Raw genomic sequence first — 27795 nt, forward strand, 5'->3', positions numbered from 1 at the left:
CAGCACTGCTGTGATGCCAGGCCATGAGCTCCCTCCACCTGCAAAATAAAGAGAGGGACTATCCAAGAGCATGGCCCACACTGTGCTGCTGGAGGGCAAGTTCCTCCTGCTCCTGGAGGGCAGGTTCCTGCTCTCTGCAGGTCCAGAGCTCCTCCTGATGCAGTGCAAGACCCCAGGCCCTGCAGCACGGGCTACAGCAGTGCAGCAATAGGCTCAGCAGCTTCTCCTGCCCCAGTTCCCTCCCAGTGCTGCACCAGTAGCTCTCCCCAGAGCTGTGGCAGGTGGAATTCCCATCAACAAGAACAGAGCAAGCAGTGAAGGGACATTGGTGCCTCCACCTGTGCCAGCTCTTGTTGTCCATGGCAGGCACCACCAGCCATGGGGAGGGAGGATGGTGTGCAGGCATCTCCTGTCCTGTGAGAGGCCATTTGAACACCAGGCACACCATCTCCAGGGGTTTCTGAGCAGCGTGGAGTTGCTAAGGTTACCTCCTTGGCTGCCTAATTAGAGGAGCTGTCAGTGTGTCACAGAGATCAGGAGATGTGGGCGCACGTGGGGGAGCTTCCAACCACACACAGAACATTTTTAGCTCATTAAGGCACAGAGAAAAGCCCATCTCCTCACGGGACAGTGTGTCACAGCCATGGGCAGAGACAGCCACATGCCACTGTCCCACTGTCCAGCTGCCTGCTGAGCATGGGAAGAGCTGCTGGATGGAGAAGTGCATGGACAAACAGCTTCCCCAGCTCAGAGAAGCAGCAGATCCTGGTCTGTGGAGCCCACTCACCCATTTCTTTCACTTCTGGCTCTGCACTTGCCCTCATCTCCTCTCCTCAGCCCTCTCTGCACCCCCAGTGGCAGGAAGGGAGCCAGGAGGGTCTGTCCCTCCCTCCCACCTCCACCTGGGAATTTCACCTCAATAAAGCCAAGGGGAGCCCTGCAGGCTCCTGCAAACAGAGGGTAAGAAAGAGGAGCAGGAACTATGCTCAGTCTGCCAAAGGCATTTCATGAGGAAACAGCAAAGGCAAGAGGAAAATGCCAGAAAGAACCCAGAAGGGCTGGATTTTGCACCAAGATGAACCCACACACCCCCAGATGTTTCCTTTAACTGCAGCTCAGGAAAAACCTTGCAGGGAATCTCTGTCACAGACATCTTTTATGAAAAATCCATTCCTTAGGATTCTTCCTCCTGAGAAGCTGAGACGCCTCAGGAACAAAATGTAAGCAATGATTATCTGCTGCTGTGGAATGCAATGGGTGGATCTTTAATTTGCCCATGTTGGTTGTTTCTAATTAATGGTCAATCAAAGTGAGCTGGCTCAGACAGAGAGTCTGAGACACAAACCTTTGTTATCATTCTTTCTTTTCCTATTCTTTGTTAGCCTTCTGATTAAATCCTTTCTTCTTTTAGTATAGTTTTAATATAATATATATCATAAAATAATAAATCAGCCTTCTGAAACATGGAGCAAGATCCTCATCTCTTCCCTCATCCTCAGACCCCTGTGAACACCATCACAAAGCTCTTTCCCCAGCCTCTAGCACAGTTTAGTGATTGCTTTCACCTCCTGAAAACCAGGTCCCAAACCCTATAGACAAGGCCAGGAACCAAGCTGGGAGCACAGAACAAAACACAACAAGAAATACATCACCCCAAGAGACTCAGGGGAGCATCTTCTTCTGGGAATCACCCAGGAATGGAGCACACATCCAGCTCCAGGCACCTTCCTGCCCTCATCCATGAGCAGAGGACCCCTCTCCATGATGTAGAGGAGGTAAGACCATCCTCATCCACAGATTTGGGAGTGCTGGGCAGGGGAAATCCAGAACTGGCACCACTGGGAGAAGCCCCAGGCAGTCCCTGTGACCTGACCTTCCAGGAATGGGAGCAGAGATATTCCTGGATGGCAGTGCTGCCAGGGCTGACTCTGCTGGTTCAGAAAAGTTTAAGAGCAGCAGGATTAAAAAGGAGATGCAGCCAAAAATGCAAAAAGAGATCCTGGAGCTGAAACACTCGCCAAGTTTCTCCCTTACACTTCAAGACACCCACTCATCCTCCCCAAGGGCTTGTCAGACTCACATGGCAAAAAATACATGCTCTGCACCTACCCAAGCCCAAAAGAAAAGACCCTGAAATAAACCTGGAATCCAGGGCTGGCAGGAAGACAAAGTTGGGGGCGGAAGAGGAATTTTTGGTGTCTCTTTTCTGAGGAAGGAACTGCCTGACAGCTCTGCTGCAGGAGAGCACGGCTCACGGCCCTGTAGCTCACACAGCCCCCTCAGACATGGCAATAGATTGCTTTTAATTACAGGGCACCCACTCAGAGGCCCCAGGGTGTCCAAGGGACTGTAATGGAAACTAGAGCTTTGCAGGAATGAAAAAGAACCATCAGGACAAGCTGGTGCATTCTCACGGAAGAGAAAATCCCAATAAAAAGTGGCCAGTGTGGGACCAAGGTTGTCATTTGCTAACCCTGACAAGGGGAACTGCAGGCAGCTGGCAAAGAGGAGGGGGCTCAGAATAGCAGCCTCACACCCTGGACACCTTCTGGTGTGCACATCCATGGGCAGGGGTGTCAGAGCTCAGTGCATCCCTCTGGATGTCCAGAGTGGCCAAGGACCCTGCTGGGGGGCTCAGAGACCCTGGCACACAGCCCACAGCACCTGGGGATTTGATTTTGACCTCTGGAGCAAGTCACCAGCTTTGTATGAGGACCTGAAAGTCACAGAATTTTAAATAGTATAATAATAAAATTATCATAGGGTGATAATGTAGATTTTGGGATTTTTGGAACGGAGGTCATGGGGACAAGATGGAGGAATTCGGTGTGTCCAGCCTTCCTTCTTCTTCTTCTTGGTTTCCATTTTCTGCAGTGATGTTGGCACTTTGGGATTGGTTTAGAGTAGAAGTGCACTGTCTAACACAGGTGATGGGTATTGGGAATTAAGTGTAAATATGTCATACGTAGTTTGTTGTATAAAAGGACAACACAGAGTGCCTGTGGCTGCCCTGCTGAGCAGATCTCGGCTGGGCAGAAAGAAAATTTTATAGATAAGAATTAAAATACAACTTCAAGAACGAAAAATGAAGAGTCCAGACTCGTTCTTCAGCCACGTAGGCCAAAGCAGAGACACCCTGCACGTCTCGGGGCAGCAATTAACAACCAAACTCCGAGACAGGGGGATTGGGAAGAGATGATATTGAAGTTCTTTCCAACTCAGGCCACTCTGTGATTCCAGGATGTTGCTCAGCTCAGGCAGCAGCGAGAGGGAGCTGGGTGAGGCTGGGGCTGCAGCTCCAGCTGGCAGGATGCAGCAGTGGGATGGGCAGCCAGTCACTGGATGCAGCCCAAGCTGCTGCACGTCCCCAGACACCCCAAGCCATCCCCTGTGGTGCCAGCAGTGTGCCATGCCAGCCTCCACCCCCAGCCCAGCTCCTCCAGTGCCATGGGTGAGCTGGAACAGCACAGACTGGCACGTCCTGTGGCACAGCTGAGGGCAGAAGCAGCCCAGAGCTGCTGCCAGGCATGGGCAGCTCCAGCCTCCCCTTCACTCTGCACTCACAGGGTGATGTTTGGCTAAGCCATTAACAGATGCTTGCTATACATGTGGAAAATCTGTTTTTACAGAGCAGCTCCAAAGTGCAGTGAGTGCTGTGGGGTCAGAAGGGGTGAGGGCATGGCTGGAGCAGCAAGGATGGGATTGGCAGGTGTCCATGCCTCATCCACATCTCCTCACCTTTGTGCCTCCTCCTGCTGCTCTGTTGGTCCATCAGTGCCTGGAGGGCAGGACACACTCACTGCTCCCTCCATCAGGGCTGTGCAGGTCCCACCTGCCCAACACACACCAGTAACACCAACAAAACCACCCCACCATGCTGGACACCAGCAGCACCTCAAAGTGCCTTCAGGGACAGCTACATTTGATTGTGGCCAGGCAAAGTCTTGTTGAGAGCTGTCTTTCAGGAAAACTTTCTTTCTCTTTTCTTTTCTCTTTCAGAAATGTGTCAGTTTAAGATTGTAAAAATACTTTCATCTTCAGAACAGTGTCACAACTCCCCTTCAGCATTTTCATAACAATGCTGCCATTCTGGCTTCAAAACATCTTCCCAAACTTATTGTTCACACATTCACCAAACTTTAAAGCTCAGAACTGAGGGACTGCGATGAAACTGGAACAAGCTGCTCTTTGAATAAAGACAAGTTTTCCTTTCATCTCCTGCTAATTAACAGAAGCATCCTTCCCTCTGTGCCAGCCCCTGGTCAGCACTCGGCACATCCCTCAGACCTCAAAGAAAAACATCCTTCATCCCTCACTGCATCCCCTGTGCAGCATCCCAGGGACCAGAGGGATTTCTCAGCACTAGGGAGATGCAGGGGGGGATGTAGGAGCCCCTCAGAGCTGCTGTGGGACTGGCAGCTCAGCTCAGTCAGGACAGGCATTATTGCAGCAGGAGCAGGCAAAGCCAGCAGCATCCCTGAGCTGGCAGCATCTCCACCTCTTGAAGCTTTTTCCTGAATCCCAGCTCTTGGGGCCACAGCATGGTAAAGAACAGCTCCAGGGTTGTTTCAAAGACCTGTGTCCTGTTCCTCACCCCTGCCACCACAGCAGAGACTGCTGGACAAGGTAGATCATGCTGCCCACTGTGAGACCACTCCACCCGCCCAACCTTTCCCTCTATTTCAGTTCATGTCAGGAATAAAAACATCCCTGAGCAGTCCCCTAATTGCTGCAAATATTTGCAGAGCTGGAAGAAGGAGAGCCTGGAGAAGCTGCAGAGCCATTGGCAGCCAGTTTAAGGCTCCTCCTGTTCCCAGCCAGGTCCTGCCCTGGTCTCCTCTCACCAGGTCTCACCTGCCCTGGTACCACGGCTGAGAGCAGCATCATTCCAACCAACAGCTTTCCTACCATCTAAGCTCTTCCCCACACCCAACAATAGCAAAAAAATGAGCAGAATATCAACATTAACACCTGCTTGTTTGCCCTTAGGCACATCCAGAGCAGTTTAGTAGAGAGATGATCAAAACAAGCAGCGATTAAAACCCACGGCCCAGAATCCACTGAAATGCCTTTGCTTTTTGAGCCACAGCAAAAATATCACCTTCCTTCCTAACCCAAACCTCTCTGCTGCCAGAACAGGGCCCAGGAGATCTAGGGGGGTTTGAAATGCCTTTCCCAGGAGGTGACCTCAGACCTGCTGCACCTGTGGGCAAGGTATCCACGGGTAAATCTGCACCATTTCTGCTGGAGAAAAGCTTTGAAACCACAGCCTAATAAAATTTGGTTTTACATGACTTAAAGCACATCTCAAACCAGAGAAGCCTTTGAGCAGTGGCAAACATGATTTTGGGGAGGAAATGCAGCTGGGAGATGCCCCAGGAGAAACACCAATGGATTGTTCAGGAAGGAACAGGCTCTCGCAAGGCTCAGCTCTCCTGCAGCATCCCCTACAACCACCCCATATCTCACAGCATGGCAGCTCAGGCAGGAGGAGTGTTGCAAACAGGATTTTTTCCCTCCTGTTTTGCTTTTAAGTGGCTCATTGCAACACGCTGTAAAACCCTTCATCACCAGGGAAGGAAAAGGTTTTACAACAGTCTTTAAAAAGCAAGCCCAGGCAGAAGAGGATGCTTCCTTCAGCACACACAGTTTTGGGCAGCACACAGGATTTCAGGCAGCACTCCTGGGGAGCAAAATCCAAGCTTGGCAGAATCCTTGAGGCCAGCAGCATCCCCCCCTGTAGATCTCCAACTACCAGATAAACAGGCCATGTATTATATGAAGCACAGAATTTTCTGTGATAGAAACACATAATTTCATATTTTGGGGGGAAAAAATTAAAAAAATAAGAAAGAAAAGGAAAAAAAGTTGCCCAAATTCCTGTTTTAAAAGAGCTCTTAATGTAAAATTCAAAGGGCAATGGGCTGTCCATCAGTCTTGAAATTAGTTTTAATTAGTGTAATTCCTTCATACAGCATTACAATCAGGTAAGCAAAAATAAGGATCTGAATGGCAATCCATGATCTATATTACTTTTGTAACTGGTTTTTTTATATTTAGAATAGAGATTTCTTGGTGGAATGTATTTGTTTGACTCAAGTTTCTGTATGTATTCTGAAAAAAATATAACAGTGTAGTTTTAGAGGTGTAACCAACTAAAACTAAAAAGGTTCATTATTATCCCTATTTCTATGTCATTATATCCTTATTAAAGCATTTAAAAACACATATACTGTTAGGCATCCAGTGTTCCTTTTGTTCCCTCCCAGAGCCTCCGTCCTGCCCAAATCCCAGCTCCTGTCCCTGTCCCCACACACCTCTGGGCCATGGCACATTAAGGAACAGCTTGTCAGCCGAGCAGCAAAGGCAGAATAAAATCCTCCAAAATTCTCCAAACGCAGAATAAAATCGAGTAACACGAGGAGCAGCGTGTCTGGTGCGCTCACTGCTGCTCCAGCAAGACCCCGAGCTGGCTGTGAGCAGCCCCTACAGGCAGCATCCCTGACCTCCCTCCCTCCCAGCTGCCATTCCCCTGATAATGGATTCCCTCAGCCAGGGACACAGAGGGGACAATGGCACTGCTGGTCTGGGGGAGCAGCAAAGAGGGATCAGCAAGGGCTGGGAGATGTAAAGCAATGTCATGGAGTTTGTGTCTTCCAGCAGCTCTGGCTCCTTGGATTGTGTTAAAAGGCAAGGCTGCTGCTGTTTGATGAAATGTGCTTCCAGCCCTTCTGATCATGCTCAGGGAAATTAAAGCAAGGAACACACAGTTGTGGATCCAGTACAAAGGATGTGACTGCAATGGCTACAGTAAGGACAGCCACAAACCTCTAATGCCTGCTTGAAACTCGATCAATTTTGAAGATTCTTAGTGTCCAGCATCTGTGAATGATGATGATGTTGCCAACAGCACATTTCATTCCTTATGACCTCAATGGGACTCAGGGAAGCAAGCAAAGCTAAAGGAGCAGCAGGAGCCAACACCTGCACTCCTCAGGGATGAGCTTGGGAAGGTTTGGAGCAAGAGCAAATGGACAAAAGGGCTGGTGAGCTCCTGACATACCCCTGCTCCATGCCAGCAGTGCCCACAGCAATTCCCATCCTCAGACCTGACAGAATCAGCCCCCTCAGTGGTGTTTTCTCCTCCTGAAGAGGGGACCTGGACCATCCAGTACAAGGGATGTGACTGCAATGGCTACAGCAAGGACAGCCACAAACCTCTAATGCCTGCTTGAAACTCGATCAATTCTGAAGCTTCTTAACGTCCAGCATCTGTGAATGGTGCTGGCAACAGCACATCCCATTCTTTATGACCTCAATGGGGCTCAGGCAAACAAGCAAAGCTAAAGGAGTAGCAGGAGCCAGCCCCTGCACTCCTTGGGGATGAACCTGGGAAGGCTTGGAGCAAGAACAAATGGACAAAAAGGCTGGTGAGACATCCAGAGACATCCCTGCTCCATGCCAGCAGTGCCCACAGCAATTCCCATCCTCAGACCTGACAGGATCACCTCCCTAACTGGTGTATTTTCTCCTCCTGAAGAGGGGACCTGAGGCTGGCAGGCACCACGCACCCTGTGATGCACTTGATGGGAACACATAGAGGCTGCTTTTGATTTTACACTTTGTTTATAGCACACATTTGGGGAGCTACAACAGAATGGGAAAATACATCCCATAAACAAACTGCTAAACAAAACAGGCTAAATATGCACCACTCCAAACCAAAATAGATTCCAGCTACCCGCCGTGCCTCAAGCATATGCCTCTGACAGCAGCTCCGCTCGGGCCCCTGGTCCTGCATTCAGTTTGGATTTTTAGGCTCTGCCTAACCATTGGCAGCACCTTCAGATGCCTCCTACAGCTCCAGGTAAGTCAGGAACAGTGAAAATACCCCCAGCTGGAAGTGGAGAGCAGCAGGGGGATGGAGGCATCACCTTTCCCTGCTCCCACCCCTCAGACAGATGTTACCAAAGGCTGCAGGATTTGGAGCTGAGCCATCAGCTGGCTCCAGGACTGACTGCAGAGACAGGAGGGAGTATTAGGTGACAAAAGACTCACACAGCAAGTATTTCAGGCAGACATTGAGAGTTTCCCTCCCAAGAACTGCCCCGTCAGCTGAACCCTACCACCCTGCTAATGCCCAGAAGCAATTCCTCAAGCGTTTAAACTTTATCCTCCCCTCTCTGGGGCTGCACGGAGGGCACATTCCCCTGCGAATGCCTCTTCTGTCAAGATGCAAAGCTGTTGAAGCTGTGTGAAAGTAATTCCCACCCACTCCTACTGCCCCAGGAAAAAATATTTCTTTGGTGGTTTTGCATAACAAACAGCTACACGGGCTTGCCTGCTTCTCCTGAGAAACTCGGGCTTAGAGGAAAACACCATCACAGCGCTACTCTGAGACCAGACTTCATAAAGTTCCCCCTGCAAGGGGGGGAAATACTACCACAGAGATTAGGCTGCCGCTGCTCCTGATAACATTCAGTCACCCTGGCAGGCTGCAGCACACCGAGTTTGTAAAGCTCCTTGGGAATCCTTCAAGATGAAAGGTACAGTATGATACGGATGTATTATATCCGTGGGCTTTGTTACAGCACACATTTCCTAGCACGGTTTTATTGCTGGAACACAAAGTTCAGCCCAAGCCCGGGGGCTCTTCAGGTGACAAATGCACACCCCTGCAGCCCTCCCTTCCCTCTGAGGGGGAGGAAAAATGCCAAAGCCCCCGATGGGAAAGCAGCAGCAGGAGCAGCCACCGCCCTGCCAGCAGCCTGCACAGATAAGGCCAACGTCACCTCTGCTGGATGTGCTTTCAGCCTGCAGCATGTCTGACTCCCAGATATACCTGTCAGCTTCCCAAAATGCCACTGCTGTCACTGGCTCCTCTGCAGAATCCCTCCTTTCCTGCTGGACCTTCTTCAGAGCCTTCTGGCCCAAGCCACCCCCAGTGAGGGTCCATCAGCTGAGCCAGCCTTAATGAAGTGGCACCCAGCACTGAAATCCCCTTGAATACCCCGAGCTGCCCACCCTGAACATCTGCTCCAGACAGAAGATAATGGGAGAAGTTTGCTGTGGACACAGCTTGACCAAGGGCCGCCCAGTTTGGATGGCATGGAAGGGAGATGGGGAACACAGATCCTTTTGGATCACCTGCCCAACATCTTGCTCTGCCTGGGCACCTCTGTCTGGCCAGATTTCCCAGGATATTACAGGTAGAGGAACAAGGAGTGTGACAGCAACAAGAAGGCTGGGAGGAATTCCCTGGGCAGGGCAGGAGAAAAGAGTTTAGACCTCTGTAATTTAAACAGATGGGAGGTTGAAAGGACATGGAAGAAATGTGACGGGGGTAGAAGGAAAAGGGACACAACAGGCTGTCCCGATGTTCTCCAGGGCCCTCACCCAAGCTGAGCCCACCACACAGGTGACAGCCAAGGTAAAGAGTTTCCATCACCCTTCACCCCATGGAGCAGCCCAGGCAAGGCAGGGCTGAGCAACAGAGTGAGGTGGGGAGCTCCTGCCATGGGAGCCCCAGCCCCAGCATGCCAGGAAACCCATCTGAGTGGGAACCTGCCTGGAAGAGCAGACCTTGCTCTGGGGGCACCTGCACCAGCAATTCACCAGATCAGTGGCACCAGCTTTTACCTGATCAGCCCCCCTGGTAGCAAAAACAACATTCACAGCAAGAGTCAGCTGAGGGAGAGGCTTTCCTGGCCAGCAGCAGATCCTGGTCCAGGGCTGCAGGGAACACACACACTCTGCTCCAGCCCCCTTCCCTGCCCACACACACACACAGACCACCCCTGTTCCCCATCCAGGAGCACCACCCCATGCTCCCAGCACAGCAGCACTGTAGCAGGAAGCTGATGGTGCTGAGCACTTGGCTTGAGGCAACACAAACATTCCTGTGCTGTTGCCAGCTCTGATATTCTGTCACTTGATCCCACAGGTTAGGGATGTGCTGTGCTGCCTGGAAGGACATTGCTTAAGAACCACAGAGAGCAAAGAGGGGAGGATCCAGGCTGCGAATGGCCTTGGGAAAGCCCCAGGCACATTTGGGAATTCCAGCTCATGATGGGCAATGCCTGGGCAGCCAGGAGTGGCCAGGGAGCCCAGCTCACACAGGGCAGGCATCACAGGCAAGGCCACCCTCCTGCCCTGGAGAGAGAAAAGGGAGGGGAAAAGGAAAAATAATCAAAGCCTCAAAGGCACCAGCACAGCTTGGTGATGGCTGGGGTCCCCAGAATGGTCTGTACCCTGTTATACAGACCTGGAGCCACGGGAGGATGGGCTCACCTCTGCAGTGAGCACACACAAAAAGAAAGGCACCATGCACCAAACCCCCAGGCTGGCCCCAAATCAGGCTGGAGCCCAATTCCCTCCTGCACTGGAGGATGTTCCTGCCCAGCCCTGCTGTGCCCCCCTCCCTGCCCCTCTGCAGCCCCTGGGTGCAGCTGGCAGTGCCCCCTCTGTGCCATTGCCTCCTCTGGGGGAGCAGATGGAGGAGCACAGGAGGGGCTCTCCCTGCACAGCTGACCTTTAGCAGCCCATCTCTCCCTGTGTGTGAGCACCCCCTGCCTCCCTCCCCTAACAGGATCAGTGCCTTGCATATGCCTGGGAGCAGCACCATCAGCTCAGTAATCTTCCTAAATACAGCAGTTACCAGGTGACTGGGAAAAAATCTCTTATACTGCTGATGCTGCTAATGGAAAATTTCTCCCCTTTTGCTGCTGCTTTCAAAGCCAGTCGAGGTTTCCTACAGACTTCGTCTTGCACTGAGACAGGAGAGGTGAAAGCACAGAGAAAGGAGTGCTGAGTGGTGGGGGGCAGAGAACATGGAATAGAGGGAACTGGTGATTCTGCCCCCTCCCCACAGACAGAGCCCTGGCTCCAAATCTTGTCTGCCCCATCTTCCCCCAGCCCAACCTCCCCCTGCAAGGAATCCCTTCTTGCCCCTGACCTGCAGCAGGACACTGGAAGCACTCAAGAGCATTGCTTCTCACACAGCAAACAGGGAAAGACACCCAAAGGGACAATGGGCCACAACTCTGTGATGTTTTTCTCCACTTTCCCCCTTCCCAGGAGACAACCAGAAAGCCTCTCCCAGCCAGTGCAGATGCAGGCAGCCAAGATCCCTGCTCATCCCCTGTGCATGCCATTCTGCTTCTTCAATACCATTAAGTGTCTCCATGCTGTCTGGCCACTGGAAACCTTAACTGCATTAGCTGAGACCCGAGCAGCAGCACAAGCATTCAATTCTTTTAAGTGGCCCCATTCTTAAGCTGGTTATGCACCAGAGCCATCCCTGCTCGATGCCATCACACACCCACAGGTGGGGCAGGGCTGGGGAGCAGCATGGGAGCACAGGTTCATCACCCTCCATTTCAAATGCTTGCTACAGGAGGAGGGCACTTGGCCACGGGCTGTGCAGTGGATATTTCAGGTCATGAAAGGCATCAATCCAGACATCTTCTTTTCTTTCAGTTCCAGACCACCCTGCCCCACACTCCACATGGCATTTTGGTTGTGATGGCAGGTGTTTCTCAAGCCACCTGCACCTGCAAAGGTGTTAAAGAAGCATGAGATCAATACCTCATCATTCCCACACGTGGCATCAATCTGTTCTCCGTGGTCCCAGCCTGTCCCTGTGCCTGAGCTCCTGTCACACCAGGAGCTGGTTATGCACCAGAGCCATCTCTGCTCGATGCCATCACACACCCCACAGGAGCCATGGGAGCACAGGCCAAGCTTCATCATCCTCCATTTCAAATGGTTGCTACAGGAGGGGGACACTTGGGCACTGTGAATATTTCAGATGATGAAAGGCATCAATCCAGACATCTTTTCTTTCAGCTCCAACACCAGCCTGCCCCACACTCTACACATCATTTTGGTGTGATGGCAGGTGTTTCTCAAGCCACCTGCACCTGCAGATGTGTTAAAGGAGCATGAGATCAATACCTCATCATTCCCACACGTGGCATCAATCTGTTCTCCGTGGTCCCAGCCTGTCCTGTGCCTGAGCTCCTGTCACACCAGGAAAGCCCCAGGGCTCAGCCCTGCTCACAGCCAGCCAACACCACCCATCAGCACCGTGTCACCCAGGCAGCACAAAGGCTCACCCATCACACAGCTGAGATTCTCACTTTTAGGGCTTAGGAGGGAACAGGCAGCAAGTTTGGGAGGTCACATCCACCTGCATGGTGGCACCTGGATATCACTCACCACCCCATTCCCCACGGGGGACTGCAAGATCTCTGCATAATTCTGAATGAAAGCTCGTTATTTCTTCCTGGAAAAGAGCAACAAAAGCCTCTGGCACATCATGGAGAATCAGCTGGGAGGAAGGGGGAGCAGGGGGGATCCCCAGCCTCCAGCCTCCCCCCGTGGCAGCTCAGCTGCAGCACCAGCTCCTCTCTCCATCCATAGTTAATCTTCTGTTGCCACTAGCTGGTCAACGCGGGTACTCTTGGAAAGCAGCAGCTCCCCGAGCACAGCCTGCACTCAGCTACACATTCCCAGCTTTAACTGGGATAATCAGCCCAGAAAATGCCCAAAATGAAGCAGAATCCTTGTCAAGTCCTCACCCCACTGTGCTGGACAAGCCATGCTCGACCTTGCCTTTGTGGAGGGAAGGTATGGCCTCAGGACTGACCCATTTTCCTGGGTTTTTTTGCCTACAGCCTTGCTGGCAGTTATAGTGCTTGCAGACTTCCTCATCTACCTCTCAGTACAACCCCATCCTGAGCTGGGCTCTCCTTCCTCTTCCCAGCTATAAAATCCAACATCTCGGAAAGCTGGAGTAATCAAACAGCAATACAAGGAAGGGAAGAAATCACTACCAGAAGGTTTTCCTCTTTCCTACACCCTCCCCAGGCAGCCCCCACCACCAGGGACCTGCCCAGACCCCAGAGCACACCCAGCTGTGGATAGGAATGGAAGGGCAGGGAAGCAGCCCCACTGCCAGGTCTGCTGTCCCAGGGTGCCACCAACCTGTCTCATCCTCACCACACCATCTCACTGAGGCTGTTGGGGTGGAAGATATGATTCTTTAGCCATTGAATTAGCTGGGGAACAGAAACAATACAAACACAAGAAAAAAAAAAACACACAAAAGAACAAAAAACACTTGATTAACCCAACCTCTGAGCTGATACTCCAGGCATCTCAAGCCTAGCAGGAGGCAGTAAATGCAAAGGGAGGTGCAGAAATCAGACTTTGCTTTTCTGCAGAGATGACCCCACGTTTAGGTGCCAAGCCCTGACCATGGGGGCTGCACACTGGGCACCCACACAGTGCTGCTCCAGACCCCACAGGCCAGCCCAAAGCAGGGAAGGGCACTTCTGAACAGCAGCATCAGCAAGCTGCACTCACACCCAGGCTCCCCAGGTGAGCCTTCAGCCTCCCCAGCTGCTCTGCACAAACAGGAGTTGGTGACCAAAATGAGGGTGGCAAAACCCTGCTCAAGCCTTTCTAGGAGCAGCAATAAATACAATCAGCCCATAGGGAACTGAGTGCTTTCCATTATTTTAATGTATTAATAGAAACTCAGAATGATTAAGGGTGGAAAAGGCCTGCAAAATAATTGAGTCCAGCCCTGACTGATCCCTACCATGCAGCCCAGAGCTCTGAGTTCCACATCCAGGTGTTCCTTCAAGACTCAACACTCCAACCCTACAGAGGGGAGGTGCAAATTACAAGATGACTTTGGGAAGAGTTGAGAAAGAAGATAAAAGTGGCACTGAACTCATGAACTGGAAGAGCACGGGACAACCATTAATCAGCCACACACAGGGGCCACAGGGGGACACCAGGAATGCAGCCACACGAGCCTGCTTTGTGACAGCCACCAAAACAAAGCCTCGTGAAGCACTGCAGACACTCAAACAGCATCCATTAAAGCCATTTATGAGAAGTGTGTAGTAAACTGTTCTTATGTAAGCCACTACAGGGTAAGAGCAGTGGTGAAAATTGCTCTGCCTGCCTCTTCCCTTCTCTCTCCTCTATATAAAGCTGCTCACACATAGACAGAGCTCATCTAAATTAGCTCGGAAGCAAACTGCCTCATTCCCTGGATTGCACTCGGAGCAGGCTACGCTGTGGTGGAGCAGCTTCTGCAGGGAACACATGGCTGCTGACTGAATCAGGATCCACACCTCACAGAGACCTCACCGAGCAAGGATAGAGTCAGTGATAGGCTGCTCTGTTTGCAGCAGGGTAACTCTAGGAGAATTAGAGGGGGGGGGAAAAGCCACAAAGCATCACTAGTATCCAAGGTTAAGGAAAGGGCAGGATGCTTTTTCAGGAAAGGGGAGGCACAGCAATTCATAATGCACTGGTGGCACCTACATTTGTCATTTCCTGCCACCACTGGGCTTTGCTGAGTAATTTTATAGTAACGTAACTGGGGGGTAGTGGGAGAAGCATCCTTCTGCTCTCCAACGCAGCGGGGAAAAAATAAACCCAGGCGTAGGAAACACAGAAGCTGTGACACCCCACTGCAGGAGGGACACCGAGCACAGGGTGGGTGTTTCTGCAGCAGCTCCCCACTGCAGCCCAGGAGGGATGCACAAAGAATCAAAGTTTCCTACCTTTGTTGGGAGACAATGAAACCACCCCCAGCCTGGGCTCCTCACCTTCCTGCAGGTGCTGGATGCCCACTGAGGCACAAAGAGCTGGAGGTGCTGTCCAGCAACCTGAAATGGCCACATGGGCACACAGGGAGAGAATGGAGCATCCCCAGGTACCCTCCTGTGGAGCATCTCTGGTACCCTGTGGGTACAGAGAGAGGAGCTGCTGTGGAGCATCCCTGGTACCCTGTGGGTACAGAGAGAGGAGCTGCTGTGGAGCATCCCTGGTACCCTGTGGAATATCCCTGGTACCCTCATGTGGAGCATCCCTGATACCCTGTGGGGCACACAGAGAGGAGCTGCTGTGGAGCATCCCTGGGCACCCTGTGGAGCATCCCTGGTACCCTCCTGTGGAGCATCCCTGATACCCTGTGGGGCACACAGAGAGGAGCTGCTGTGCAGCATCCCTGGTACCCTGTGGACACACAGAGCAGGAGATGCTGTGGAGCGTCCCTGGAGCATCCCTGGTACCCTGTGGAGCATCCCTGGTACCCTCCTGTACAGCATCCTTGTACCCTGTGGGCACACAGAGAGGAGAGGCTGTGGAGAATCCCTGGTACCCTCCTGTGCAGCATCCCTGGTACCCTGTGGGCACACACAAAGCAGGAGCTGCTGTGGAGCATCCCCGGGTACCCACCACCCCCTAGTGGGCTCCTGCCTTCCATGAGTAGCTGCTGCTGCTGCTGCTGATGCTGCTGCTCCTGATATTGCCAGCGTGCCACGGGCCCAGCTGAGCTGTGTGGATGTTTCCTAGTGCTGATTTCTCCTCTGTCTCAGCCATGCAGTGGCTCCTGCAGACCAGGCAGCCCCACAGGCAAGGATGCTACACTGGAAGCTCTCGCTTTATGCACTTCAGAGAATTTAATTTCATATAGTCAAGCAACAGATAAAGTTGTTTCCTCCCTAGAAGGAGGAATCCTTTAAAAAAAAGGGACACAGAGCACTCCACGTGCTTTGTACCAGCCAGCAATTCAGGGCATCTGCCTGGAGGATGTGGCACTTCAGGACATGGTTTAGTGGTGGACTTGGCAGTGTTAGGTTTACAGATCTTAAAGATCTTTCCCAACCTACATGATTCCATGACTTTGAGTTTCACACCACTGCAGCCAAGGCTCTGGCACTGCCATCCCTTAGCTACAGATCACCCACCCTCCTTTAAATGCCAGGGAGTGAGGAGCAGCTCAGGAAGCACTGCAGTGCTGGGACTTGCTGAGCAGACCCAGGAGTACAGTCCTTGCTGCTTAAACTCATTGCCACCAAGAAAAGCAACATATTCTTTCCCTCCTCCTAGCCTGGAGAGACTTTTGAGCCTGCAGAATGGAGTGGCCTCAATTTTCTTTCTCAACTTATTTCACTTCAGAATCAGTAGCATCAGCACCATGTCTCAGCTCTGCCAGCTTTATGCTTCCTTTTCTATTTTTAATCTTTTTTTCCTTTCAAAAACCCCTCCAGGATGCCAGTTGGGCTGGCTGTCCTGAGTTATGTGCTTTAGGAGGTCATCCTGCCCCATCCTTACCCCGCTGAGGCCAGAAAGTGATCTCTGCTCACAGCAAGATCCTGCACTCCAAGACATTCAGAGTCCTCAACACATTTGCAGCCGGCAGGACGTCAGCTCTTACGTGTCCTCCTGAGCTCATGCCCAGACAGCCACTCAACATGTCCAGCAACACGCACAGAGGGACACAATCATCAGAAATCAGCTAAAGATAAGGACCTGCAAAGATTCTGCCAAAGAGAATCTCTGTCCCCACCTCTCTCCCAAGCCTTCCCGCATGTAACGTGATTTTCACCTCCAAGAGCCCATTACGAGGCAGCAGCTGCTGCTCTCCGGTTCCCAACCATCAATGAAGTTAGGAAAGGATGGAGAGGGGAAAAAAAAAAAACCACTACAGAAAACTACAGCCTTAATTCCTGCTCTAGGAAAACCAGCCAGCAGAAATCCTGCACAGCCCTCACCCAGAGAAGAGTTAACTGCGAGCGAGACAGTTGCCACACCAGGAGATGGGGAGAAATGCAACAAATTTCAAATATCAGAACATCCACAGCAATTCATGAGCTAGACCTTGGGGAAGGACAAGTGTTTTACCTTCTCTGGAGGCAACAGACTGATTAATTCCAGGACCATGATGAAGCCATCCCACCATGGGCACAGCCTCCGTTTGTCTTCCAATCTGCCTGACCCCTGTGAGTCCAAGGGAACAGGAGGGGATCTTTTTGGGGTCTTCTGTTCATGAAGGGGCAGGAAAACCCCCACAGATTTGCACAAGACATCCGTCATATTCATGAGTGCACGCATAACCAATATGCCAGGCAAGTAAAAGAAATTTTTAGATGAAGACATGGTCTCTTTACTGGCAGGCACTCACAGAAATAGGATTTGCTATACAAGATCGTGCCTCTGATCTATCAAGACAAATTTCTCTCCTTCAACTTGAGCTATTATCTAAGCTCACACAGAGGGGTTTCTCTGCTATCTGATATATTTAGATCAGTGCGCAATTCACACCCAGTCCCTGAAGAAACTGTACTCTAATCTGAAAATTAACTCAGTGAACCATGAAACTTCTTGTTACTTTTAACCACGGTATGGTAAACGTCATTCCCACTGCATCAAACCTTGGATTTGTCACTTTTGTTAGTGGTCTGTTTCGGATTTTTGCAGTTGACCAACCGTGTCTAAGGAAACTGCAAAGCTGGAGCCCGAGAGCCTCAGGAAGTACCACCAACTTATTTATTAGGGCGTTTGCTACAGCAAAGCTTCACACAAGGTAAAATGACAGGACTGGGGGACACAGACAGGCATTTCCTACCCCTCCTCATTGTACCCAGTGAAAGGGAATAACTCCATGAAACATGGGAAGGGACTTGGGGTCAGCTGTCCCCAGTGAGCCTGGACATGGGCACACCTCGACACACCTGAGACACACAGAGAGATGTGCTGGAAGTCACAATCCCGTGTGTCAAGAGATACCTGAGACCCGACTTAAGCAGCTACTCAGATTATCCTAGGTTTGCATGCCGAAAAACAGGACAGCTGATGGATAAAGCAAAGATCAACCAAAACCCTTAGATGACCTGGCAGAGTAAACACTGCACTGCCCAGGTGACATTCGGAGCAGTTCTCCCGGGGGACTGGCTGATTTCGGCACAGAAATGGGTAAAAGTGACAAGGGGCAGCTCGGGCACGCTACCCGAGACAACAGGATCCGGCATCAGGACCCAAGTACGACCACAGAATTATTTCTATTCCCATCCCCCTCCCCACAAAGCTGCGAGCGGAGGAAAGTCTGCAGCGTTCGCACAGACCCGGGCGCTGGAGTTGTGCGTGAAGCGAGAGCGAGCCTCGAGAATTAACACGGAGCATTTATAAAACCAGGCTCTGGCTAAGAAAAAAACACAACAAAAAACATCCCCTCCCGCTCTGCCAGGCTCAGCGGCACCTCCTCAGGGCTCAGAGCTCAACTTGGAGCACACGAGGCAGCCCCCATCACTCGCAGCCTGCGCGGGGTTGCTCTCCTCCTCCCGGGGAATGCTCCGCTCCTCCCGGGGCTGCCAGCGCCGCCAGCCTCAGGCCCTGCTAAAAAATCCCTCCCCGGCAGGAAAGGCAGGAAAAAAAACCAATAAACCCAAAAAACCAGGATGCAGCACAGGGGCAGGGTTAGAAAGCCCCAAAACACATCGAGCTGCCCGCGGAGAGCGGGGAGGGCGGACACGGAGCCGGCTCGGCGGGTGTCGGATGCTTCGGGGATGCTCCGGGATGGCGGGGCGGGATGCGGGACGGGACGGGACGGGGCGGGAAGCGGCTGGGGCGCCTACCGAGGGTGAAGAAGGGCAGCTCGGTGTTGTCCAGATCGTCCTGCACGGCGACGCGGCCGGGCAGCTCGCTGCGGACGAAGAGCAGCAGGCGGGACTCGGCGGCGGCGGCGGGCGGCGGGGCGCCGCTCCAGCTGATGTCGTTCTCGCGGAGCACCGGCAGCGTGGACACCGTCACCGTCTTCACCCGGCAGGGGCCGGGGGGCTCCCGCGACGCCGCGGCGCCGGGCCCGCCGCCGAGCAGCACCGCGGGCGGCGGCAGCAGCAGCAGCAGCAGCAGCAGCGGCAGCACCGGCGGCAGCACCGGCGGCAGCGGCGGGGGTGGAGCGGCGGCCCGGCGGCGCGGCGGAGCGGCCATGCCGGCCGGAGCCAGGCGCAGGAGCGGGAGGCGAGCGGAGCCGGGCGCTCTGAGCCGCCCCAGCCCCGCCGCCGCCGCCGCCACCGCCCGGGCCCGCCCCCCGCCCCGCCCCGGCCCCGCCGCCGCCGCTCCCCGCGGACCCTCCGCCCGCCCCGAGCCGGGAGACGCGCTCGGAACCGGCCCCGGCACCGGCACCGCGCTGCTGCCGCCACCGCACCGCCACCGCGCCGCGACCGCATCGCCGCCGCCGCTCCCGACCCGCGCAACTGCGCGGCCCGAGGAGAGGGGCTCTGGCAAGGGCATGGAGTGATGGCTTGGGAGGGACCCAAGCTTGGGACCGAGGGAAGGGTTAATCGGGATGGGAGGGAGACATCCTGCCCTGTGAGGAGCGCGAGGTGGCCCGGAGGAGCTGTGGATGCCCCTGGAAGTGTCCAAGAAAGTGTCCAAGGGTCTTGGAGCAACCTGGGATAGTGGAAGACCCTGCCCGTGGTGGAACAGTGGAACTGGGTGGTCTTTAAGGTTCCTTCCAATCCAAATCATTCTAGAATTCCAGGATTTTATGAAAATTCCACCTCTCCCTCCATCCAGCTCATTGCCACTCTTTCCTCAGGCCATTCCTTCTTTTCAGGACCCTGCACAACTGCGCTGCTGGAGGAGAGGGGCTCTGGCAAGAGCATGGAGTGATGGCTTGGGAGTGACCGAGGGAAGGGTTAAACGGGATGGGAGGGAGACGTTCTGCCCTGTGAGGAGGGCAGAGGGTGCCCAGAGGAGCTGTGGATGCCCCTGGACCCCTGGAAGTGACCAAAGCCAGGCTGGACAGTGGAAGACCCTCCAGGCTTGGAGCAACCTGGGACAGTGGAAGACCCTGCCCATGGTGGAGGGATGGAACTGAGTGGTCTTTAAGGTTCCTTCCAATAGGACTTTATGAAAATCATGCTGTCCCTCCCACCTCTCCTTCCATCCAGCTCATTGCCACTCTTTCTTCAGGCTATTCATTCCTTTCAGGGAAGTGCCAGGGTGCAAGGGCACAGAAATGAGTTTCCTGAGAGCTGTTACTAATCATTACCCTCTCCTAAAGGAATAGGCACCTCCAGCATCCAGGGCACACAGGGATTGCTGGCAATGATAAACCTGGAGGGGACAAGTTTGTGGCCTAAAGCAAAGAGTTTAGATCTGGTGTTTACCAGCCAGCATTTAAATGGGGGCCAGAAGGATGGATGACCCTGAGGTCTGATTTCAGATCCTATATCCCTCCATCACATGGATGCCTCGGTGCCGCCTGAAGGCTGGAGTTTGTGCTTGAAGACAAAACCAGGTGAGCTCCACTGCCGTGGTTTTGCTCACACTCTGCCTGGAACTGTGTGGAGCCACCTGGTTCTTCCAACTGGAACGATGGGGGTGAGCTGGAAGGCAAACCCTGTCCCTACAGACAGAACAGACAAATTTGACCCCAGCCCAGAGCCCCATGAACTCCTGCCCACAGTCGGGCATGACTAACAAAGGCAAGGAGAGACAGCCTACAGGAGCTCTGAGTCACTGACTCACAACAACAATTTCCTAGTGACTGCTAATCTACCTGATTTTATTTGTAGATGTACATATAAAAGAAGATGTCAAAACCCTAACAAAGCACGCTTAATGCTCAGGCTTATATTATTTCCACAAGCTAATTAAGAGCAATTCATCACATGCCTATTGAGGCAAAACAGCCTTCTGAGATACCTAGGTCATCAAATGTTAAAACCACAACAAGGGCAGAATGGCAATGAATATGGAATCCAGCAAACAAACAGCTCCAGCCCCATTCCCAGGGGCCATTCCCAGCTCCAGCTTCCAGCTTTAACAAGCTGTAGCCCCGCTGTGGTGTGAGAACAGGGACTGTTTCCAGCTACAGGAGGAATAGAGAGAAAGCAAAAAGCTCTCACCAGCAAAACAGGTAACTTGTTGCAAAAACATTAAATATGGGATCCTGGATCTGTCTGAATTGGAGGGACAAAGTTTCTAGGCATGCTGGAAAAAAATAATCAGAGAAAAATGCAGCCCTGTCAGATGTATGTTGAGAGAAGTGTAATGCTACAAGAAAGGTTTCCTTTCCTTTCCTTTCCTTTCCTTTCCTTTCCTTTCCTTTCCTTTCCTTTCCTTTCCTTTCCTTTCCTTTCCTTTCCTTTCCTTTCCTTTCCTTCCCTTCCCTTCCCTTCCCTTCCCTTCCCTTCCCTTCCCTTCCCTTCCCTTCCCTTCCCTTCCCTTCCCTTCCCTTCCCTTCCCTTCCCTTAAAGAAACATATTCTCTTTAAGGCCCCATCCCTGTTACTTCAGTCTCCTGGTAGCCACTTGCTGCACAACTGCATCCATTTGCCATAAATAGAGAATTTTTGCTGTCAAGTACCAGGAGATTTTGGTAAGGGGCTACCCTTGGGCTAGGAAGGGGATTTAGGGATCCCCACTGCTGCTGTCCCAGCTCTGAGCAAGGAGGTTCCTTCTCTCAGTTTGCTGAGGATGCAGCTGAATTGAGGGGCAGGACACATTTTGGGTAAATCCAGATTTTCCCTGACCTAGCACACACCATCGAGCAGTGAGGTGAGAGTGTTCTCCAGGGCTTGGAGCTGGAAAGCAAAGGTCAGGAGACACAGTTTGACACACCTGCCTTGCTGCAGACTGTCTGACTCCAGGCATCTCCTGGGATATGAGAAATCAGAGGTCCAGCAGCTCTGTATACATAATTTGATCCTATTTTGCCTTACTTTTTAGATTGACAAAGTTTTACTAACAACTCTCTGCTGAGCAGCACACTGAGGTTTTCTCAAGTCCTCCTGCACAAGCAGGGACACGATGATCAAGGGGAAGGTTCTGCAAAACCACAGCCAACAAATGGGCACATTCAGCTCCCATTGAGTCTGGATCCTTCCCGGTGTAAATGCAAATCTCCGTTCTCATTCTGGGGAGAAAAGGATTCCACCTGCTTTTTCCTTCCAAAGAATTGAGCTAAAGGCAGAACTTCGCTGTTTGAAAACCATCAATCACATTTTCAAAGGGGAATGTGTTAATCCTGCTTTACAACTGAGGTAACAGGTTTCTATTATCCCCCCCTTTTACAGCACCAAAGTAAATGGCACGAACAGGGTTCTGAGAGTTTCACTTGCTGAAAAAAATATTCTAGGAACACTTACAGAAGTTTGTCTAACTTGCAAATTTGGAGATGCTTTAAATCTGAACAAACTGAGGAATTTCAAGCCAATTGCATAGCCCGTAACCCAGATTGCTGTTTCTAAATGAGGTCTATTTTTAATATCTTTTTCTTCTGCTTCACGGATCCAGCCTTTCCTTGGGGACGCCAGCGCCTGCCTGACCGTCAGTTTTGATAGCACTGGGGCCAAGAAAGCAGCAGAAACTGCAGTTCCCAGCAAAAACTCCGGATGGAAGTGGAAATCGTCTTACAAGTGAAAATGCATTGCACTGACAAGACCCATCTGGGCAGGGTGACATGGGGGACCTGACGGGTTGTCAGGAAGCACCAGCTCCATTCTCACGTCGGCTGCTGAGTGCGCAGCTTGGGGGCAAATCCCTTCTTTTGTCCCCAATCCGGTTTTTTTGGGTCTTTTTTTTTTTTTTTTTAACTCTCTCACAGACAGAAATTCAAGGATAATAATTAGCTGCTGGATAAAAATGGATAAAAACCACATAGCGAGGGCTGTGGAAATTATATCTGTGCCGGTCCCAAGCGTGGGGGTTTCCGCAGGGAAGCAGAAACGTTCTCAGTAGGAGCTGGGAGCTTCTCCACGACTGAGAGGCAGCAGTGGGCTGCTCCCGGGTGGAGCAGCCTCTAGGAGAAGGCAGAGCATATGTTGTGTGTCATGCAAACCAGGAACCTTGGCTATGCCTCTATCTGCCTTATGCCTCTCTCTGCCCACATTCAGGCCTGATTTTCACCTGAGTGGATTTTATTTTTTATTTTTTTTTTAACAGGAGCTTTGAGATATTCAATTTATTTCTTATTTCTTTATTTCAGCAGTTCAGCCCCAGGGTTATTTCCTTCTTCATGACAATACCCCAAATGGGATTGAGGCAAACCTAGGATTTTGAGCCTCTGTGGAGAGCTTTGTGAAGACATTATGTTGGAAAGTGCTTAAAGTATCTGTATGATCTAAGTTTAAAATGGATGGTGAAGGGCAAAAAGAAAAAAAAAAAAGTAATTCTCATTTAAAGGGTCGGAGATGAAGCATTCTTTGACTTTCAATCCCGTGAGCTGTATTTCTGGACACCCAGAACTAATGCACCTTTTATTGGCTGGCATAGATGGGGAGGTTATTGCAAAGATACCAATAGCAGCTTTCTGAAGTGCTTTTCAATTGGCCCTATTACTAAAGGCATGTACATACAGCAGGGATCATTAAAATGCACTATGTATTTACAATACAGAGAGCAATTTGTGTTTCTAATGCCTGGATGTTGAAAATCCTGCTGCTTGCAATCAGAGGAGAAAGTCACTGGTAGAGCTCTGATGTAATCAGTGGTTTATATTTCACCCTGCCAGGGTCACATCAGCATCAATAACTCTGCTGAAGGAGCATGAAAGATTTTTTTACTATTATTATTGTGAAGTAAATGCCACAAAATTAATTTTGTTTCCAAGCTGCAGTGTACAAACGCTGCTCCCCAGCCACAGGGTGCCTGACTGTGGTCAGTGACAGGGCTCAAGCTGTGCTTTTGCCAGACACGGGAGACAGGCTGGGTCAGCAATTCCAAGGAACACCTCCAGAGAGAGGAGGGGGTGCTCTGAGTGCCCTTTGCAGCTCGGTTCTTGCCAGCCCAGGGCCCCTGGCTGTGCTCAGAGCTGCAGGAGATGCTGCTTTCTGACACAGCATCAAAACGGGAGCTTCCCGACCACTTGCACTGAAGTGCCCTGAGGGGTCACTCTGCCAGCTTTAACCTCCCTGCTTTGGCAGCCAGAGAGGCTGAATTGCCTCCTCCCTCCTCAGGTGCAAGCAGTTGGTCGCTGCCTTTTACAGGAGAGCTGTGAGCCACCAGCTGGGCAGTGGGAAAGAGCCCCAGGAGGGCTGCAGTGGGACCAGGGAGCTGCACAGCAAGGAGAGGCTGCTCAGCACTTTGGGCTGAGGTGCAGAATGAACAGCTGTGTTAAAAACAGCAGCCTCACTCAGCCAGGGAGGGCTGGGCTCAGGGCCCATGGCATTTTCTAGCTGTCCTCCTGTGCCATCCTGCACTGCCTGCCTCTCCATAGCTCCCCTGTTTCAGCCAGACATCTCTTGTGTGTGGTTTGCAGCAGGGTTTTGGGCACATCCAGGAGCAAAGCCACACTGGAAAGGGACTTTGCAGCCCCTAAGGCTGGAGTCAGGCAGGTTCCTGCTACAATCCCCCTCCCAACCAGCCCCAGTGCCAGGCAGGGCCAGCCTGGCTGTCACAACCCTGACAGAGGAAGGGAAAACCCAAGGAAAAATGGAAAGCAACCTGTTGCCTGAGCCAAAATCCAAGGAATGAGGCTGTCCCATCCCCTCCTTCAGAACCCCATAAGCACTCCATCACTGCCTGCCCTCTGACACAGCTTCACGAGCAGCAACAGCCTCCAGTGTGGCTCCTCTCCTTGCCAAGATGAAAGAAACCTTCAATGCATGTAACTCTTGCACTCTACTTAATTAATCAGTTTTTGCATTACAAGTGAAACTTCTTTGATGCATGAAATATTAAGGAGCAGCACGGGGAGGGGAAGGAGGGGGGAGGTATTGGCTTTCACTGCCTCGGAGATGGATGGGCTGAGGGAGCCGGGGGCTGAGCTGCAGGCAGCACATCTGCAGCAGGACAGCCTGCCCAGGTAGAGAGGTGCCAGCCAGCAAAGCCATTCCCTGCACTCCTTGCCTCTCAAGCAGGTGGTTTTTAGCTCCATGTTCAGGCTCTACATGCTCATTGAGGTTTGCTCACACAGGCATAGGAAAGGGACAGTGCCTGATTAAACTTTCATGAAAAATAATCTCTGGTTGATTCATTGTTGTTTTGTTGGTTTTTTTTTAATCTCATGATGGCTGCAAGAAAGCGAAGTGAAATGAGTCTTGGGTGAAAAGAAACAGCTTCTTTCTGGAAAAGCCAGACAGGCTTTTAGTCAGATGAGGCTCTCCCAAAGGATGTGTGAGTAGTTATCTGTGTTACGGGTTTGGAAGTGCCATTTCCACGCTGAGCTCTGAAGGAGGGAAGGCAGAAATCCACAGAGTCAGTGCGGATGTTCCTGTAGCCCTTCCTAGTGCACAGCAGGGACTCAGTGCCACAGTTCCAGCTGTGTTTGGCACCAGAGAGCCACTCTGCTCTTAGACAAAACCCCAAACCTCCTTTTTCTCCCAGACCATCCCATTTGATCAAAGTCCCTTGGCAACTCTGCAAAGGAACCCAAAGGAGAACCCTGAGTCTTTGCTTTCCTCTCTGCTCCTCCCCAGCTGACTCATTCAGGAGCTGTGTTGGCTTCTGAAAATTAATCCATCAGTCCCTCCAGACCATCACCATGGGTCTGGCTGCCACAGCCCGAGCCAAGCAGGCAGGTAACACATTCCTCATAAACAAATGGCAGTGGTTGGGCCTGCATTAGCTGCATAAAGGGTAATAAATGAATAAATCGGTTAATTATACCCACCACAGAATTTAATTAGACCGTCTCTGTTCACTCTGCTTCAGCCAGAATCTCAATTATAAATCTTTGTTTTCAAGGTTTCACAGCTTGGACGTAAAAATTTGCTCTGGGCTTAAACATGACACGCAAGGTCTTCTGTTCAGGGACTGCTCCAGTTTTTTTAACCAATCTTTCTTAAAAAGGTCAGGCTGGGAGACCAGATGGCTTGAGGGGAAGGTAATGAAGATGCAGGGCTGTTCTGAAAGAGATGGCTGGATGAAATTGTGGGCAGCTTAACAGAGCTGAGACATTACTAAAGGCTGCTGGGTGAAACCGCACTCGACTCCCCCTGATCCCAAACTGGAGTCCTGGCTGCAAAATGCGACCGTGGCTCCTGCTAAGTGGCATCCCCACTCCCCAGCAGCAGAGATCAAGGGCTGCAGGGGCTGCAGGGGCTGGGGAGAGGGGCCCTCGGGGCAGGGCCAGGCAGGGGGAGCTCACACACCTGGCTCCTGCACAGGGAATGTGCTCCAGGGCTGCCAGGTGTGTGCGTGCTGCTTCCCCCAGCAGGAATCGCTCCTCTGCCTCCTCCTTCCCCGGGGAGGCCAGCTGGGTGACCTGGAGAAGCTGGAAAAAAACACAAGGCAGATGAGAAATGATTCCACTTTTTAAATTGTTATGATTCTGAAGGTAATTTAGGACGCACCTTTTGCTTTCTGGAGTTGACGGTATTGAAATCCAGTACTCAGTCTGGTTAAATGCACTCTGAAATATTCGGATCATTTTAAAATGTCAATAGTGTTCCAGGAAAAACAGAAAAAAAACTTGTTTACCAGCAGCAGAAGCATCTACAGTCTCAGGTCATATCTTCATCCAATCCAAGGCATGCTATCCCATATTCCCTCATTGAGTTAATTAGCTGATTTGCTTTCCATGCCCTATGCCAAGCCCCCACCTCCCTCTGAGGGAAAACAGGGATTGTCAGCAGGGCCCAGCTCAACAGCCAGCCCTGAGAAGATTCTTCCAGGCAGTCCCACTGGTCATCCAGACCACTGGTGTCAGCCCATCTTTGGCTCAATATATAAATTTTAGGAGCATTGCAGAGCCCATCTTTTGGCTCAATATATATATTTTAGTAGCACTGCAGGTATGTGTTCATTTACTGCCATGACCACCCTGGCACATGAGAATTTTGACAATATTTTCTCCACATGTCCCTAATTCCCCAGCAACACTGCTCTGCACATCCTACCTGTCCTAAACACTCACAGGGCAAACCAGAACACATCTTGGGTAAGCCAGACCCCAGGAGTGCTGATTACATCTTCAGCCAGCAGGTCACAATGGTTTATTGTCTGGCTGGTTCACCACAGGATTTAACCCTTTGGGAACACTGGCTGCCTGATCTGTGCCAAACTCCTGCTCAGGAGTCTCTGATGGATGGCACGAATTACCGGTAATAAAGATAAAGATATATGGGATGGATTAATCAAATCATAAATTTCTTAAATCTCTATGGCAGCCCATAAATCAAATTTGGCTGGATGTTACTGGCCCTTTCTCGATGTATAATAGGAACTAGAGATGACCTGCACATACAGACCAGGGTGTTTTTTTTTAGTGGCAAATTGGGAAACTCTGATTAAATTATTAAAGAGAGTGAACAGCTTTTCTATAAGGAGAATGTTTATGTATTTCAAGCTTTTCTATTGAGAATGTGTGCACTTTTTGGAAGGTAAAATGTGTATATTCCCACACTAAGAGTTAAATCAGACATAGAACAGCCACTGGATGAGCAGTACTGATGACACACCTTGGGTTAGATTAAGTTTGATGAGGCAGAGACACACACTGATGACCTATCCTAGGCAGACCTTCCAACCATTCTGATTTTTTAGGGTTTTGCCCCATTTTGTGTGCAAGGCAGCTGGAAACAGAACAGAACATACTTCTGTGAGCTGAGTAATGAGCATCCCTTCCCTGCTGAGGTTCAGCTGGACCCCAGAAAGGTCCTGCTCCATCTGGGCTGATGCACAGGAAATACACAACCAAGAGCAGCAGAATATCAGTCTTGCTTTATTTCCAGTAAAAACTATCACTTGGAATCATCCCTTCAGACTGACCCTTGTTTCTAGCCCTTTTTGAGTCACAATTCCCAGCTCCTGTGCCCATCATCCCTCTGCTGGTTTTACCTGCGGGGCTCCCTCCCACCAGCCCTGCCTAACACCAGTTCTCCTCTTAGGATTTTGCTGTCCCCCTCAAACTGGATTAATGATCTTGCCATCAGACAGGCTCCCTGGCCTTTGGACATCCCAGATGTTTGGGTGTGAGGTGTTCACAAAATAAGAGTGATAATGTGCCCAGGGTGAGCAGCCCCACAGCCCAAACACCAAA

General features: G+C 51.4%; 1 protein-coding gene and 1 long non-coding RNA gene across 3 annotated transcripts in view; both read right to left on the minus strand.

Moving 5' to 3' along the window:
* ASTN2 (astrotactin 2) overlaps positions 1-19113 on the minus strand; it is a 352662-nt gene extending 333549 nt beyond the window's left edge. For both annotated transcript variants that reach the window (XM_074556304.1, XM_074556303.1), the window contains exon 1: positions 18441-19113. In XM_074556304.1, coding sequence (XP_074412405.1) covers positions 18441-19098 — 658 coding nt within the window. In that variant the 5' untranslated portion in view covers positions 19099-19113. The remainder of the gene's footprint in view (positions 1-18440) is intronic.
* A 6016-nt stretch (positions 19114-25129) lies between these two features.
* LOC141731390 (uncharacterized) lies at positions 25130-26167 on the minus strand. Its single transcript, XR_012583471.1, has 3 exons — positions 26108-26167; positions 25907-26028; positions 25130-25660 (listed from the first exon to the last, which is right to left on the minus strand). It is a non-coding gene; the product is annotated as an uncharacterized LOC141731390 (long non-coding RNA).
* Between the last annotated feature and the right edge of the window lie 1628 nt (positions 26168-27795).

Source organism: Zonotrichia albicollis, chromosome 21, assembly GCF_047830755.1.
Source record: "Zonotrichia albicollis isolate bZonAlb1 chromosome 21, bZonAlb1.hap1, whole genome shotgun sequence".
Lineage (NCBI taxonomy): Eukaryota > Metazoa > Chordata > Aves > Passeriformes > Passerellidae > Zonotrichia > Zonotrichia albicollis.